The 18482-nt window shown below is 41.2% G+C and overlaps 1 protein-coding gene across 1 annotated transcript; it reads right to left on the bottom strand.

The window, feature by feature from the left end:
* Positions 1-1933: 1933 nt before the first annotated feature.
* On the bottom strand, positions 1934-9735 carry LOC115788514 (E3 ubiquitin-protein ligase TRIM21-like). Its single transcript, XM_030741563.1, has 2 exons — positions 9650-9735; positions 1934-3577 (listed from the first exon to the last, which is right to left on the bottom strand). The coding sequence occupies exon 2, from the start codon at positions 3566-3568 to the stop codon at positions 1934-1936; it is 1635 nt and encodes a 544-aa protein (XP_030597423.1). The 5' UTR covers positions 3569-3577; positions 9650-9735.
* Positions 9736-18482: the final 8747 nt, after the last annotated feature.

The following is an 18482-nucleotide window of genomic DNA, read 5'->3' as shown; positions in this document are numbered from 1 at the left end:
ATTTGTCGTAGTTTTAGTTCCCTCAGTACTCCTGCCGTGTCTGAGTGGATGTGTTCTTGGAGAAAAAATCCTCGCTGACAAAGTCTTAATGCTTACATACAAAGTTTATTGCAAAAAACAGACAGTGTCAAAACAAACGCTTTTCAAGCCATCTGGGAGAGGAGGCCCAATCTTCCTAACTCAACTCAACAAAGGGGAGACAAGGTTATATAGTGTAGTGTTGGCAAAACCCCCACATCCTAACTTTCCATATATGGCTGTGAAAACAGCTTCACCCTATGACCTATATCTGGACATATAGTCAATTCCTTATATGGAAGCAAGAGAGCCTGCAAAGGGGCTCTCGGTGCGGATGTTCAAATCAAATTTCCCTTTGCATGAACCCTTAAGGAAGAAGAGACAATACATGCACACGTAGTTTTAGCATGACAGTACAGACACCACACTCCCCTGTCTGTTTATCCCTCTGTCTTGTCTTCCTGTTAGTGCCTATTCATTGTCTTTTATCATGTTTAATGATTTTTCTTGTCTCTGTGGTTATTAATGGTTTTTGGTTGTTCCCTACTTTATTTTGAAGGTTGATTTTCTTTCATTTTTCTTCCATCTTTGTGATTGTCCTGACTGTTTATACCTGTGTCTCATTCCCAGTCAGCCTTCAGTGTATAAATAGTCCTGTCTCTCTCTTTGTTCTTGCCATTGTGTCTGTTAATGCACCCCTTGTGTTTCCTGGATTTCTGCTAAATTTTTGTGTTAATGGATTGTCACATACTGTTCCTTGTGTACTCTTTCTGAGCTTTGATTAAAATCAAGTGATTTTTTTTCCTTTTTTGCCTTGACTGATTATGACATATTCCATATGAAATGTGTAAATGAATTTTCAAAAGTACTCATAAATTGTACTGATTATTTATATTACTATTTGTTTCTGTAGCTAGTTTCCACGGTTTATTGTGATTTGCTCAAAGACTTCGTTAAAGTGCCAGAAGCCCGTCCTCAGAAATATGAAAGTACAGATTGTCAACATCCTTAGATGAAGGTACTTGTTGGCTGTTCTAGACTCTAAATTAAATGGTAAATGGACTAGCTCTTATATAGCGCTTTTCTACTCAATCAGAGCACTCAAAGCGCTTATACAACCTGTTTGCATTCACCCATGCACTCCCATTCATACAAGCACTTCCATCATTAATTAAGCTAAGTGCTTTTTTAATTAGCTAACATTCACACGCATTCATACTCCGACAGAACGGTCGGAGAGCAACTTAGGGTTAAGTATCTTGCCCAAGGATACATTGGCATGTAGCCTGGACTAGCCAGGATTCGAACCGCTGACCTTCCGATCAGTAAGTGACCTGCTCTACCTACTGAGCTACAGCCACCCCAAATTAACATTCCCTTTACATTACAAATAAATAAATAGAAATCATAGATGTGGACAGTTGATTAAGCCTCTATTGCCTCAGCCTTGAACTTTTTTTTTTGCATGAGTCAGCATTTTCAGTCATTAAACCTTAAATATTTTTCCTTTTGATTTTTTTTTTCTATAAATGTAAACATATCTTAAAAATTTCAGAATCCAACATTGGTTTGTGTTGATTAGACTGCTAATGAGTACATATACACGTTTATAACATCAGCTTCTTGATTCTCTACAAAATGATCTCCTCATGTTTTTGCTCTATTAGCTTAAATGACATTGGACTAGAAGTTGTAATTTCTCCCTTAAAGGGAGAAAAACAAAATTTTCCAGGAGTGTAAAATTATGAAAAATTAGGATCGAGAAATGTGTTATACTAGAAAACAATTAAATATCATTATGATTTAATAATAAAAAATAATCATAATCAGAGTCTGAGGAAACAGAGCAAATTCACTGTTACCAATGAATATGTTCTTCACACAGACTGCTTTCATAAAAAATATAATAATTTTTCTAGTTAGTGTGATTGACAGGAGTGATCAGCAGAGGTCCAGCGTTATAACCATCATCATTATTACAGGGATTGAAGAATGGGTGGAGTTTCTGAGTGAAGGAGCAGCCAGTAAAGGAGTAGATCAGAGCTGCAGCATCCACATCATAAAAGGAGACCAGACCCTCCTCATAATCCACAAACACCCCCACCTTCTCAGGAGCAGACTGAAGAGAGAGAGCGACTGCGGTGTTAGCACAAGCTGTGTACTCATTTCTGTTTCTCAGCCACATAGTCCAGTATCCATTCTGAGGCTTCACTGAATTTCCTCCCTTCCTGCCGATCGACTCTCTGGCCACTCCTAAAATCCAGTCAGTCTTTCCTTTAACCTGAACCTCAAAGTAAAATCTGCCTGAAGAGAAACTCTGAGTTCCTAAAACATTTGCAAAAACTGTAAATCTCTTTGGATTGTCTGGAAGATTCTTCCAAACACCAGAATGATTCACTTGTTTTCCATCATCAGACAGGATGAGTTCAGGATGTGCTGTATCAGGATCAAGAGTCACATCTACTGCATACTGCTGGACCTTCTTCAGCTCAGGCTCAAGCAGCTTCTTCTTCTCTTTCCTGAGTGTATCCGCCAGCTGAGCCACAGCTCTCACCACAGTCCCCTCATATGATGGAGGAGAGATGATGACCTTTGTCCAGTCCTTGGTGGGTGGAGCAGTTTTCAGGGATGAGAAGCTTTGGAGGAGGTGGAGGTGGTCTTCAGAGCGTGAGACTTGCTTCAACTCAAAGCTTCTCTTCATCAGCTCAGAGATTTCGTGTTCCAGATCTTTGATGAAGCCTTCAGCCTGTTTCTCTGCTGTTACCTGTTTGTCTTTGATCTCCTTTATGAACTCCTTCAGGCCTTTTTTAATCAGAGCAGTGAAGACCTGAACACCTTCTGCTTTCTCTCTGTTTGCAGCATCTTTGCTCATCTTCACTGACTCTTTGATCTCCCCAATCTTCAGTCGTCTCTTCTGGATCATCTGCTGAATTCCAGCCTCTGTCTTCCTCAGCTCTGCCTTCTTTCCTTCAGATTCTTCTCTCAGAGGAACAAACTCATGGTTCTTGTGGTCTAAAACAGAGCAGAGCACGCAGACACATGTCTGGTCGGTCTTACAGAACAGCTCCAGATGTTTATCGTGCTTCGTACACATCCTGCCTTCCAGGTTCTCCACAGGCTCCATCAGCTGATGTGTTTTTAGACCTTTCACTGTCAGATGAGGCTCCAGGTGAGTCTGACAGTAGGAGGTCAGACACACCAGGCAGGACTTCAGGGCCTTCAGTTTGGTTCCAGTGCAGACGTCACAGGGAACTTCTCCTGGTTTGGCAGCTTGTTGCTTTGATCTGCTGCTGCTGGCTTTCTTCTGAGCTTCACGCCTGAACTGAACAACCATCTCAGAGAACAAAGTGTTGATGTCTAGTTCAGGTCGTCTCTTGAACACCTTGTTACACATGGGACACTTGTACCTAACATTAACATTCCAGTGCTGAGTGATGCAGTTTTTGCAGAAGTTGTGTCCACATGTTGTGGTGACTGGATCAGTGAACACATCCAGACAGATGGAGCACAGAAACTGATCTTCAGTTCGCAGATTGCTGGCAGCAGACATGTCTGCACTCTGAGAACAAAAGGCAAAAGTGAGAAGTACAATTGTTAGATATTTTTGGAGGTGATTTAGAAACATCCAAGTGTGATAACAATAATTTCAGGCTCCAGTAACAGAAAAACATAACAGACAAAGCAAAAAAGGGCAGAATTCCCAGCACCCATCTTATGATTATGACTGTCCTGAGTTTTAATTATTCATTTTGTGGCACATAGAGTAAGGAAAGTCAGGAAGGCATCATGTAGATCTAACGACCCTGGAGCACCTTAGAGCTGACCAGTTCTTAACACTGACTACTAATCATTACATGACAACCAACCAATGAACCAACCAATGCGTACATTCACAAACTCACCCCAAATTTGACAAATATGAAAAACTGTTCTATGTGCTAAACCTTCTTTCAGTGCACACAAGGAAAAATCTGAACATCATGTTTTGGTGCATATATGTAAAAAAAAATGTGCAGTGAGGAAAAAGTACTTCAGCTGCTGGAGGAGAACACATAAGCTCATCTCTTAGAGTTTTCCCTCTGAAAACTGGTTATTTTGTCTTCAATGTGTTCCTAAAGCAGGATGGCTGTGTTTATGAAATCATGCAGCATGACAGGACTTTTTCACACACACACACACACACACACACACACACACACACACACACACACACACACACACACACACACACACACACATTACAGCTTTATATGTCACTGCAAAAACAACAAACAACAAAATCAGTGATTAAAATGCAGACTTTCCTTTTTAATTCAAGGGATTTTATAGACATTTTGCTTTAACTGTTTAGGAATTACTTCAGCCCCTCATTTGCAGTGGCTCAAAATGACAATGGACAATTGGATGACAAACAGTGTGTGTGTGTGTGTGTGTGTTCCCATGATACACTGAGAATTTCTTTTCATTCACCTTTTTTTCACTCTGTTTATAAACCATTCTGCATTTAATCATTAATTATTATTAATCTCTGTCTCTCTTCCTCAGTGTGTCTTTTTTTCTCTCCCCTCAGCCCCAGCCAGTCACAGCAGATGACTGCCCCTCCCTGAGCCTGGTTCTGCTGGAGGTTTCTTCCTGTTAAAAGGGAGTTTTTCCTTCCCACTGTCACCAAGTGCTTATTCATAGGAGGTCATTTTGACTGCTGGATTTTCTCTGTAATTATTGTAGGATCTTTACCTTACAATATAAAATGGCTTGAGGCGACTGTTGTGATTTGGAGGTATATAAAAAAAAAAAATTGAATTAAATTGAATTGAATCTCTAAAGGAGAGGCCAGTAACCCTTCGGAGGAAGCTCATTTCTGCAGCTTGTATTTGCAATCTCGTTCTTTCAGTCACTACCCAAAGCTCACGACCATAGGTGAGGGTAGGGATGTAGATTGACCAGTAAATCGATAGCTTCGCTTTCACTTTCAGCTCCCTCTTTACCACGGCAGACTGCAGATGCAGCCCCAATACGGCGTCAATCTCCTGCTCCCTTCTCCCGTCACTCGTGAACATGACCCCGGGATGCTTCCACTACTTAGGGCAGCATCTCGTCCATTAGCCGGAGTGGGGACGCTACCCTTTTCCAGCTGAGGACCATGACCTCAAATTTAGAAGTGCTAATTCGCATGCTAGCTGCTTCACACTCGGCTATGAACTGTTCCACTGCAAGATGGAGGCCACCACCTGATGAAGCCAACAGGACTGCATCATCTGTGAAAAGCAGAAATGAGATTCTGAGGCCACCAAGGTGGAAGCCCTTTGGCTACTCCTAGAAATTCTATCCATAAAAATTATGAACAGAATTGGTGACAAAGGGCAGTCCAACAGTCCACCCACAAGAAATGAATCTGACTTATTGTCTGCAATATGGAAAAAGCTCTCACTGGTGGTTGTACAGGGACTGAATGGCATGCGACAAAGGGCCAGACACCCCATACTCCTGGAGCACCCCCCACAAGACACCCCAAGGGGCATGGTCGATTGCCTTCTCCAAGTCCACAAAACACATGTAGAATGGATGGGCAAACTCCCATGCACACTCAGATATCCTCAAGATGGTAAAGAACTGGTCCAGTGTTCCACAACCAGAACAAAAACTGCATTGTTCCTCTTGAATCTGAGGTTTGACCAAGACATGGACCCTCCTTCCTTTCCATGCTGAAGAGTGTGATTTTCCTGATAGATGGAGCACACCCTCCCCTTCTTAAAGATGGGGACCACCACCCTAGTCTGCCAATCCAGTGGCACCGCCCCAGATCTCCACGCAGGTTGTAGAGGCGTGTCAGCCAAGACAGCCTTACAACATCCAGAGCCTTCAGGAACTCAGAGTGAATCTCATCAATCCCAGGGGCCCTGCCACCAAGGAGTTGTTTAACCACCTCAGTGACTTCACCAAACTCCTCCCATACCTGAGTTTTTGCTTCAGCCATTGCCCAAGCCACGTTACACTTGGCCTGCCAGTACCTGTCAGCTGCCTCTAGAGTCCCACAGGCTAACCTAGCCTACTCCTTCTTCAACTTTATGGCTCCCTTCACCTCTGGTGTCCACCATCTGATTTGGGGATTACAACCAGGACAAGCAGCAACCACCTTGCAAGCGCAGCTCTGAGCAGCAGCCACAACAACGGAGATGCAAAACATGGTCCATTCAAACTATGACTTCAACTATCGATTATTTTAGTAATCGAGTATTCTATCAATTATTCCATTGATTAATAAAGTAATTGGATGAGAAATACTTTTGTATTATTAACATTTCATTTTTTCGCTGTGTAAAACAAACAGCAGTGGATGGAGCAGCTACAAAATTGTCATTTCTTCACATTGACACTTGCTGATCAGGTGATTGATGAAGGGCTCCTCCAGCTGTTTCCCATTAAAGGTTTTAATGGTGGTTACGGGAACAAGTGCTGCTGCTTTGGACACTAGAAAAACATTTACTTTCACCTTTTCGCTCCACCTGAGCTCACTATCTCAATAATGGCTCCACCTCTTTGCGCTTGCCGCATGTGTGCAGACAGACTGCATGTAGAACAACTGCTGCTGTTGTGTTATCAGCGTTTTTAAAACTAGGGGCTGCATGTGCTTAATGTTGTAATGCTTTGTATTCACATGCACCCTCCTGAATACATTTCTATTGGAGGTCTATTTCTAGTTTGCAAATCAGGGATTAAAGTATAAAAAATAATTTAACGGAGCCTCTTGGTGGGGGTTTCCTGTCAGTGCCCAAGGATTGCTAGTGCTAATGGTGGCGCCCGCTAGCAAATTGAGGTAACAGCAATCCATTCTGGTAGCTAACAGCTGAAATTCACAGCACAGCGAGGAGCCCCTCTACAGGAGACTTGTTCCAGAGCCCAGGCCATGCGTTGAGGTGTGTCCGACTACAGTGGCTTGCAAAAGTATTCATACCCCTTGAACGTTTCCATATTTTGTCACATTACAACCACAAACATAAATATATGTCACTGGAATTTAATGTGAAAGACCAACACAAAGTGGTATACAATTGTGAAGTGGAAAGAAAATTATACATGATTCAAAACATTTTTTACAAATAAAAACCTGAAAAGTGCGGTGTGCAAAAGTATTGAGCCCCCTTTTCTCTGAGTGCAACCAATTGCGTTCAGAAGTTGCCTGATGACTGCTAATGACTAAAAAGAGTCCACCTGTGTGTAATCTAATCTCAGTACAAATACAGCTGCTCCGTGACGGCCTCAGAGGTTGGTTCAGAGAATATTGGGGAGAAAACAGCATCATGAAGTCCAAAGAACACACAGACAGGTCAGGAATAAGGTTGTGGAGAAGTTTAAAGCAGGCTTAGGCTATAAAAAGATTTCCCAAGCTTTGAACATCTCACGGAGCACTGTTCAATCCATTATCCGGAAATGGAAAGAGTACGGCACAACTGTAAACCTACCAAGACAAGGTCGTCCACCTAAACTTACAGGCCGAACAAGGAGAGCACTGATCAGAGATGCAGCCAAGAGGCCCATGGTGACTCTGGACCAAATGCAGAGATCCACAGCTCAGGTGGGGGAATCTGTCCACAGGACAACTATTAGTCGTGTACTGCACAAAGTGGTCTTTATGGAAGAGTGGAAGAAGAAAGTCATTGTTAAAAGAAAACCATAAAAAGTCCTGTTTGCAGTTTGCCAGAAGCCATGTTGGGGACACATCAAACATGTGGAACAAGGTGATTTGGTCAGACTAGACCAAAATTGAACTTGTTGACCAAAATGCAAAACGCTATGTGTGGCGGAGAATTAACACTGCACATCACTCTGAACACACCATCCCCACTGTCAAATATGGTGGTGGCAGCATCATGCTCTGGGGCTGCTTCTCTTCAGCAGGGACAGGGAAGTTGGTCAGAGTTGATGGGAAGATGGATGGAGCCAAATACAGGGCAGTCTTGGAAGAAAACCTGTTGGAGTCTGCAAAAGACTTGAGACTGGGGCAGAGGTTCACCTTCCAGCAGGACAACGACCCTAAACATAAAGCCAGGGCTACAATGGAACGGTTTAAAACCAAACATATTCATTTGTTAGAACGGCCCAGTCAAAGTCCAGACCTAAACCCAATCGAGAATTTGTGGCAAGATCTGAAAACTGCTGTTCTCAAACGCTCTCCATCTAATCTGACTGAGCTTGAGCTGTTTTGCAAAGAAGAATGGGCAAAAATTTCAGTCACTAAATGTGCAAAGCTGGTGGAGACATACCCTAAAAGACTTGCAGCTGGAATTGCAGCAAAAGGTGGTTCCACAAAGTATTGACTCAGGGCGGCTCAATACTTTTGCACACCGCACTTTTCAGTTTTTTATTTGTAAAAAATGTTTTGAATCATGTATAATTTTCTTTCCACTTCACAATTGTAACCACTGTGTGTTGGTCTTTCACATTTAATTCCAGTGACATATATTTATGTTTGTGGTTGTAATGTGACAAAATATGGCAAAGTTCAAGGGGTATGATTACTTTTGCAAGCCACTGTATATCTAGGAGGTATCTCTCAACCTCATGCACTAGCTCAGGTGCCTTCCCCACCAGAGAGGTGACGTTCCATGTCACGATATCCGGGGATTGGTGCGCCAGGGCCTCAGCCCTTGGCTGCCCCCTGACACACCCACCACCCGCAGGAGGCATCACAGGGGTGCCTCCTGCAGGTGGTGGGCCTATAGGAGGGTGGGCCCCTGTCTCCTTTTTAGGTTGCGTCTGACTGGGCACCATGGACTTTATTTCACTTTTGTTTGCAATTTATTCAAGAGTCATATTTTCATTCTTTGTTTTTTTGGAGAAACCTGGAACATTTGGAACATTTTGAGAAGAAAAAAGAAAGAAAAAAAAATACTAATAGGATATACACATAGTAATAAATTAAGCAATAGTTAAGTAAAACAATCACATTTACTTTACAATCCTCTCCCCAATTTGTTTCCACTTTCCCTTCTGACGCCACTATTGTATCATAAAGACAGACACCATAATAATAAGTTCAGAATTTATGTATTGGCATCACAAACATCATTCATTCATTTAATCTGTTCAAAGCTTCACGCACCAAAGCCACGATTTGATGGTAATAACGCTGCCTGTTTTACATTTACTGTCCACTTGATGGCGCAGGACAGTAATTAAAGCGCATGAAGCGTCGGCCCATGACTTCACCGACTGGATGGAAAGCTTTAATGCTTCATTAAGCTTCATCTCACCATCACTACTTGGGTCCTTTGTTTTGTTTAGTTTTTTTCTTCAGTAAAATAAAAGTATTTCAGTAAAACGTCAGTAAATCTCAGTAAAATTCAATAAATGTCACACCACAGAACAAATCATTTTAGGGAAAATTTAAAGCATAAAGTTAAATGATGACACATCCTCAGTGTCTTTTCAACAGCAAGTCGAGTTCAGCTCTCAGATTTAAAAAAAAATGAACAGAAACTGTGAGACTTGACTGATGTTTAAATACTTCATTTTCAGTTTCATTCTGCTTCACGTCGTCTCCAAGTCTCCGCCTGAACTAATCTGACATCAGTGTGAAATGAGGAGTTAAAGTGCTGCCTATGAAACACAGTTAATCTGCTGCTGCACTCACCTGTATTTGTGTCCGCTGTTGAGAAAGAAGAGGTGAGCTCAGTTTAATTTGCTTCAGACACACAGAGATGTGTACCTCCACTGCAGCTCCGCTGTTACTCACACTTTCACTTTCATTTCAGGAATTTGACGGTGAATCTTTGTTGCTCCGCCTCTTCGTTTTTGTCAGCAGGTGTAGAGTTTCTTCTACCTTCAGGCAGGTTAGTTGCATGGAATACATGCAACTAACCTGCTTCCAAAAATTCCAGCATCAAATTCCCACTTAAAGTCTGGTACTTTGTAAAACTGAATTTATGGTTTCCAAATGATCCAAGCTGAATATTATGGTATTATGCATGTGTGCATATTATGCTTTCTCTGTGTAGCATAGTTGGAACAGTTCCTTTCCACATGTGCATTTTCCATCAGGACACTTACCCATCAGCTCCAACACATAATTCAAAGCTCAGAGTCCCAGCCTCGGTTTGTTACACCATGTTACCCCTCCTGCTCGTTTTTACATGGAACAGATGGAGCTTCTGTATCTTCTAAGCCTTTTGAAGTAAAAAAAATAATGCTGCTCCTTCTCCTTCTCCCACTGTTTCTGCCACAAAGAGAAAAGTTTTCTTTGATCATGTAAACCAGTCTCAATCTTGATCACTGCCCTCCCCGACTAGACTAGACTAGAATGCACCAAAAGTAAAAAAAAAAAAAAAAAAAAGAGGAAAAAATGGACAAAGCAGAGAATGAAAGCAATCCTAAAATGACAATATTGATCTTTGGTAGTTTAAAGAAAATTTCTCCTGATAAATTCTGATAATTCATCATGTGACTCATTACGTGAAACAAACTCAGGAAAGCATCAAATTAATGTAATAAGTTGCTCCTTATTGCCGTAATGAAGCAGTGCATGTTTTTATGCATCCCCACATTCTGGAACTAAACTCCTGTAGAGTGGCTGCACTCTGTTCCTCTCTGGACTTCTCATTGTGCAATAGAGTACAGCTTGTATCCCCAGTTGATGCTTGTATGCTGCGGTTTTCACAAGGAGGAAAAGTATAAGATCCCTCCAAACAAAATCGTGACAGTTGTCCATGAGAGTGACTCTATTGTAGTGTTGGCTGCAAAGATCCTGCAGGAAAAACCTGGGTGGATGTCCAGCTGCTGTGCAGGTCACATTTTAAAGTTGGTGATCAAGAATGCTTTGAAACACTCTCAGATCAGCAAAGCGCTTGGAGCAGGGAGGTGTCTCGTGGAGCACTTTAAACGAAGCAAAATGGCTTAAAGCAAGTTGAAGACCAAGAAGAAGCAGATTGGGACTCAGGAACACAAAGAAGATGTCCCTACCAGCTGGAACAGCACCTGTTATATGGTAAACTCGCCTGCTGGAACAGAGATGGCCACTGCATCTCTGCAGTATGTAGGCCTCAAGGCTAATCAGTGGACCCTGGTAGAGGAACTAATCAAAGCCCTCCAGGCCTTTGAATGTGACACTGTTTACATCAGCGGTGAAAGCAATGTGACAGTCTCTGCCCTGCCTCCTCCTATCAAAGGAATTTTAAAGTCCACCCACACTGCCTATGACACTGCTCCTGTGCAGGCCTTCCAGGCAGCTGCTTCAAAGATCTCTGCATGCTGGTCAAGAGAAGTCACCATCAAAGATGATAACCCAAGCAAAATGATCACTGCAGCTGCTCTAGACCCAAGTTTCTGACACCAGGGAAAAGGTTCAGTGTTAAATTAAATGCAAGCTCTTGCCCTTCAGTCCATAGATGAGAGTATTACTGTGAAGAACCAGCACACTGTGATGGAAAATTTGTGTTTCAACTCTAATAACCTTTGCGCACCTCTTGGGTATGTGATTGTAATTTACTTGTACAAAGGTTGAGTGCGTGAAGATGAGAAAATAACTAAAATGTAAGCCGTGTCAAAGGTCACGATGCAGGCTATAATCATACTCATGGTGGTGGGAGCTGGAACTCCCCACAGCTAACAGAACTAGATTATATCCACACGATGAGTATAAAGGAGCTGTTATTTTGTTCTGTGGACAACGCTGGTGCGAAGACTGAGCTGTGTTGCTCCCTTTGCAAAGGTTTCTTTCAGTAAATCATCAGAACATCAGTTTGGTTTTGGCACTGAGCTTATTTTTTCCACCACACACAGCAGCTACACCCTCAGCCGTCAGGGGTGCAACAGCCTCATCCGACAGAACTCCAAATAGATCTCCTTTAGCTCTCGATTCATTGCTTGGGTGGGACTCAACAGAGAGTGAACCTACAGCATCAGCTGACTGTGGTACCACAGCTCCAACCTTCATTGCTTAGCAAACAAAAGGTTGCTGGTTCATTTCCAGCATAAGGCACAAAGGGTTGCAATCGGGAAAAGGTATCTAGTGTAAAACTGTCAAATCAAACATGTGGAGCTACCTGCTGTGGTGACCAAAAGCAGCTTTCTTTCACCATCAGATCTGCTGCTGACACTCCGGTGAAGAGAAGAGCTTAGCTGCCAGCTCAGTCAGGTGAGTGGGGTGGTGGTGGGGTGCCATACACGTTTGGCTTGCCCAAATGCATAACATTGGGAGTGATCCCAGTCCTGGAGATCTTCAACTCCTACTTCTGACAGCATTTTGAGGGAGGCTGGAAACGCTGAGGCTAAATCAACCAGGTTCTGCAACGACACTGCTGAGAAGGCAGTGTAGTTGCAGGCACTGAAGCTGCATTGCACTGTGGCCATAAGTACACTTTATTTAACCCTTTGATGCAAAACATGGGTCAAAAGTGACCCGGCTGAGTTTTTATCTTTTATATCTTTGCAATAATTTAATTTCATCATTCAGCATTCAAGGTATTCCTCAATTAACTTGTTTTTCATCATCATATATCCTTATTTTATTTTTTCCTTTCTTACGTTTTGAATAAAAACCATTTTTGTATCACTACCCTTCTAATGCACAATATGGGTCAAAAATGACCCGCATTTATTTTCCAGGTTCCTTCATGTATGGCTGACTGTTTCTATGATATAGTTTTGAAATAAATTAATTTTATCATTTACTTTTAAAATTATGCAGTAAATATCTTGTTTTTGTTTAGCACAAATCACCATTTTTATTTTTAATTTTTTAAGTTATGAACAAGCACAGCTTTTCTAATTCTAGATCAAGTTTACACACATGGGTCAGAAATGACCTGCATCCATTTACTACAGCATTTAGTGGGAACTCTGAATTGTGCTTGTGTCAGATATTTCACAGCTCAGCACAGCACCCTTTGCCCATCTAATACATGTAAGTATTGTTTTTCAGTTGTTCAGTTCGATTCATGGGAGCTTCATAGCTCGGAATTTGGATTCCATGGCAAAATGACCATGGTGAGCTATGTGCAGAAGAAGGGAAAGGCTGTTGTCCTACTGAGCACCATGCATGATGACAAATCAGTGGATAACAGCAGTCAGAAGAAGAAATCAGAAGTGATCCAGTACTACAATAAAACGAAAGGAGGAGTGGACACAGTGGTTCACATGGTTAGCAGCTACACATGTTTGTGGAGAACAAGGAGGTGGCCCATGGTTCTCTGGTACAATATGCTAGATGTTGCCACACTCAATGCCTACACCAACTTCAGTGCACAACACCCTGATCATATGAGTGGTGCGAGTAATGCATGCTGCCTACTTATCAAGGAGCTGGGCAAAGAGCTTGTCATGCCACATATGAAGAGGCGCATGGAGGGCACACCTAAACTCCAGAAGCATATGATTGAGGCAATGGGAAGGTGTGGGTTAAAAAAACAAAACACAGCCACCACCCAGCTACAAAAGGACATCAGACAGGAGGGCCAAAGGAAGAGGAAGAGGTGTGCGATTTTGGATGACCCCATGTGTAGTAATATAAAAAGTATTTTTGTTGATAAAGTAGTAAATGAAACAAAAAAAAATACTCATCTGTGGTAATTAAAAACAAGATATTTAAAGAATAAATTGATTTCAAAAGATAGAGCAAAGAAAAACTCAGTCAGCATGAAATAACCTAGTAAACGAATACAGGTCATTTTTGACCCATGTTGTGCATTAGAAGGGGTGTGCATATGTTATGCATCAAAGGGTTAAGAAAAACATCCAGACATCACAGTGTGTGGGGAAAATTGTTTTGTTACCCTTCTAATGTTTCAGAACAAAAACTTTTACTTTGATAAAGTATTTTCTATTTACCTATAAACTTTGCCCAATTCTATCCTGGTTTTTAATGATCCAAAGGGGAAAAAAAAATCACAAAGCACTTAAACTTCACAAAATTCTTCATAATGATTAAAAAGTATCAGTATTGGTGCCAGTATCGCCAATACTGATACCAATACTGATACTTTTAATAATGTATTTACTTGGTATCGGATCGATACCAAATCTTGCAGTATCGCACACCACGAACAGGCAGACTCCTCTGTGTGGGTCCGCCCCTTCCTGCAGCTGTTTGCCAGGGTTGGGGGTGTTCCCTCCTAATCTCTTTTCCTTGACCTCGATAAAAACGTCATCGAGCTCAGTGAAAGGTGGGTATTGATAAGGACTTAGAAAAAGAGATGAGTGGTGTGCTGAGAATGACCTCACACTCGTCTCACGCCGGGTGTCCGCCATGCTGAAAATACAATGTGCAGAAGATGAACTACAAAATGTGCATCTTAATTCTCCACAACTTGTTCCAACTCTGCTGTTTGATGAGGATCATTTAAAGAGCACGAGAACAACATGTGAAAAATCTCCCTTTATTACAATGTTTTGACTTCTAAAGAAACAGGAACATCAGATTTACCAACGCCTGCAGCAGCTCAAAGCCTTCTTATAAAAAGCTGCTAAAGAGGTACTAAAGAGGCTCAGCGTCAGTTTGTGTGATTGACAGGAGTGATCAGCAGAGGAGCAGAGTTTTTACCACCATCATTATTGCAGGGACTGAAGTATGGGAAGAGTTTCTGAGTGAAGGAGCAGCCAGTAAAGGAGTAGATGGACACTGACCTTTCAGATTCTTCATTTAACAGTAACAGATTGTTTTAGTACATGAAAATAAGATGGGCCCATTTCCTGTCCAGTGAAGTGAAAACCTAGCAATTCACCAAGTGCATTGATCATTATGGTCACAGACTGATAAAACAAACAAACAAACAAAAAGTCTGGTAACCGATCACAAGGGGTGGATGAAATTCACCTCTGGAGGCTCTCTGAAAGTTGTGGTTCTGTCTTGGTGGACATGTCTCTGCAACAGGAATGGGGTTTTGTCAGTGTGGCTGGGAAAACTTTGGAGTAAGAGTAGGTGTTACTGTGTGTATATTGTGCATATTGAATGTGCTCTTTGCACACCGTGGGTCATGGGAAATGTAATTTCAGTTTTACGCCTGTCTTGTAAGTTCGGCAGCAACTGACAATAAAATTTGAGTTGAGGTGGCTGGGGAGAAGGAGGTCTGAGCATCTCTGTTCAGACTGCTAATGCAAGATGGTTTTATTTCTTTATTAGTTTCTTCATTTATGTTCCTATTAAGCAGTTCACCAACCTTATTTATATATATTTCCTTTACATTTCTTCATGCATTTCTGCTTTATTATGCAAATTAAGGGACATGTTAGTGTTAGGGATTATTTTTTACTCACTGAATAAAAGGACAAATATTTAAAAGTAAACTCCAGTAAGTTAATTAATAATTAACAATAATAATTTCCCCATTGTGGGATCAATAAAGTATCATCATCAGTGGATCAACCAAATAATAAGCAATGAAATAATACATTAGACAGAGGGCAACAGACAGAAAGTGCTGACTAACTTCTCTGTCTCAGTTCATCTTATCTTGGAGGTTCAGCCACAGTACGTACAATTAAAACATCACCAACGTCACCAGGTTCTGTCATCTGGACAAGATTGCTCTGTATGACAAATTAAAACATCAGGAAGAAGATGTGCTTTATGGGTCTATATTTGCTGATGAGAGGAATCTGGGTCATGAAAAACCAGCTTGAACAAGACCCAATGACCAAGGCCGACTCACAGCACCCAGAATGTGTTTATGTCTAGATAAGGGCAGAATAAAATTGTCATGGTTAGCATAGAGCAGTGCTCTTCTGGGGAGAGACCCACAGGCAGCTGCTGAGATGCCTGTCTCTCCCTCAAGATTTGCCCACATGTACATGTGATTTTTCTGATACTTTAATATATAAAATCTTTTGCATGAGGACTAAAGTGTTTATGACTCATTCCTTCTCATTCCAGTCAGAGCCTGAAACGTCCTCGCTGCAGGAAGGAGCGCTTTTACAGGTCATTCATCCCAACAGCAGTTAGACTGTATAACGCATCATGATGTCATGAATCACTTGGACACTTTACCTCCACTGCCATCACTTCTGCACACATTGTACCGTTACATATAGTAGATATACATTTTATTTATTTACACTCCCACCCATAATGCATACTGTGTATGCTGTATACAAATTACTGGCTACAAATGTATATAGTGTTTTGATTTATATGTGTGTATATGCATATGTGTATTGATATATATTTTATTTATATAGTGTTTTCTATTTTATTTTATTTTATTTCATCCTTCTCCATTGTACTTTAGCTGCTGTAATGTGCAAATTTCCCCATCATAGGATCATTAAAGTTTTATCTTATCTTATTATTTCAGTGTGGCAAACCTTGCACATGTTGATTAACTGAGACCCCGTTTACACACTTCAAAATGAAAACGGGTAAGTTTTGATGTTTTTCAGCCTCCTGTTTACACAAGAACAGAGTGAAAACGATACTTTTTGGAAACGTGCTCCAGAGTGGAGTGTTTCTGAAATGCTCTGGCCTCGGTAAACTGACGAAAACTATGCAGTTTGGAAACTGGGGCACTCGCGCATGCACACTATGGCTGCCGCTCCTATATCCACACTGCCAACTTGTGGCCTGGCAATAGGAACTGCCATGTTTTAAGCGTCTTGCGTTTCTGTGTAAACGGAGATCTTTTCTGAAACGTCTTGATGTAAACATGTCACTTTTTGGAAATGACAATGGCAAAATAACACCGTTACACAACTTTGTTGTGTAAATGGGGCCTGACTCTAGGCTCACAACAGAAAAGCACTGAGGACTGAGTTGATCTATTCTGTGCATGTGATGGTACACTGCTCACAGTTTGCCAGCACAAAGATTTCAGTGTCATGACACTTTCTGAAAAATAAATGAAATCATGTCATTTACCACAATAGTAACCCACTTTAAGAAATCACATGCACACTCATCCTCTGTGTCCACATGAAAAAGTCTACATTCCTGACTGACTGCATTATTTTCAGATAGATTCTCTAAGAGCTGCAGGTCACTGTAACTGCCTGTAACTTTGGTTTTTGGACATATGATTCTGTATCTAGCAGTGTGAAGCTGAGTGACAATAATCAGCCTTTAGAGGAAAAAACCCTCTAACAGACTCCTGAGCATGTAGAGTTGGTCTTTTGCTCTCACTATGAGTGTTTGGTGCTCAAATGTACAAAAATGCCAATGTTCAAACTTCATCTTGTGTATAGAGAAATCCTGTTTGTTAGCCTTTGTCTCTGATTGGGAGGATAGAAGGATGAACAAATTGTGCTTAATATTTTGTAATTGTTATGGTTCCCAAGGAGCATAACCCAAACACAGACTTAAGAAACACACAAACATATAATTTAATAAATGAAAGAACATTTAATAAACTTTAATGACAGCACTTTCTTAGCCTCTGAAATCATAGCCCAAGTTTGAACCCCTACACCCTAACATGTCATATGTTCCAATATGGTGGACGAACTGTAGTGCATTTGAAGACCCAAATGTACAAGAGGTAGAGAACCACAACAAACTGAGCTCTAATTTCTCCTAAAAAGTCCAAAATAAAATCAGAACAAGTGAGAAACCAGTATCTAGAAACACGAGGGGTTAGGAATAACACAGAGGGGGACAGGACTATTTATACACAGAGGGCTGACTGGAAATGAGAAACAGGAGGGGAACAAAACAAAGGTGAAAGTAGCCAACACAACTGGATAGACAGAAAGTAAATCCCAAAACAAGACATTGCAAAGAAAAACACCTATCAAAGCAAAATAGGCCATGAACCATTACGAAAATTCGTACTAAACAGGAAGAAAGAGACAAGAGGAGACAGGAGGGCAAAGACTTTAACAGAAAAGATGAGAGAGAGGGAGGAATAGAAATGAAAAACTGAGGAGTTAAAAGTAAGCTATCTGAACAGGCACCAGAACTCAATAATATCTTAAAACTTAGTTCCAAAAGGACTAGAGTAATAAGACATAAAAACATTAATACAAAACTGCAGTTTTAATGTATAAGAATCTAAACTTTGAACACTAAAATAATAGAAAAACCCAAACAGGAAATCAAACTCAAATATAATAAACAAGAATTCAAAGTTCCCTTGGAACCTTACATTTACACCAAACTCACTCAGTTTATTAGGCAAAGGCCTTTATTTTAATGAAGCTTATGTGTTAGTTCAATAAGGAAGATCTGTATTCACTCATCTGTCTGCTTATTCTTCACCTCACTTCCATTTTCACATGCTGTCAGACTTGAAGATGCTCTAGTTCAATCATCTTTCTGCCCGCCATCTTCAAGCCAATCAGCCTCCACTCTGCATACTTTAACTACCACCACGTGTCTCACTTGCAGACTCATTCATGGAACCCACTACCTCCCCATCTCCCCCTTACTCAAGTGACTTAGCGCTCCAACCAAGCCGCCATATTTATCTTCACCTCCGCCAGTGTCTAGACTCCTGGGGGTCTTGCCCTGATACCTATCACTGCTGGGATTCCATTCTCCTGCG

Source organism: Archocentrus centrarchus, chromosome 1, assembly GCF_007364275.1.
Source record: "Archocentrus centrarchus isolate MPI-CPG fArcCen1 chromosome 1, fArcCen1, whole genome shotgun sequence".
NCBI classification, from domain to species: Eukaryota; Metazoa; Chordata; class Actinopteri; order Cichliformes; family Cichlidae; genus Archocentrus; species Archocentrus centrarchus.
The sequence above is the reverse complement of the archived record's forward strand: the minus strand, read 5'-3'. Positions and strand labels throughout refer to the sequence as shown.

Bases quoted from the DNA above. Each gene is read 5' to 3' on its own strand.
- LOC115788514 (XM_030741563.1), bottom strand. From the start codon at position 3,568: ATGTCTGCTGCCAGCAATCTGCGAACTGAAGATCAGTTTCTGTGCTCC.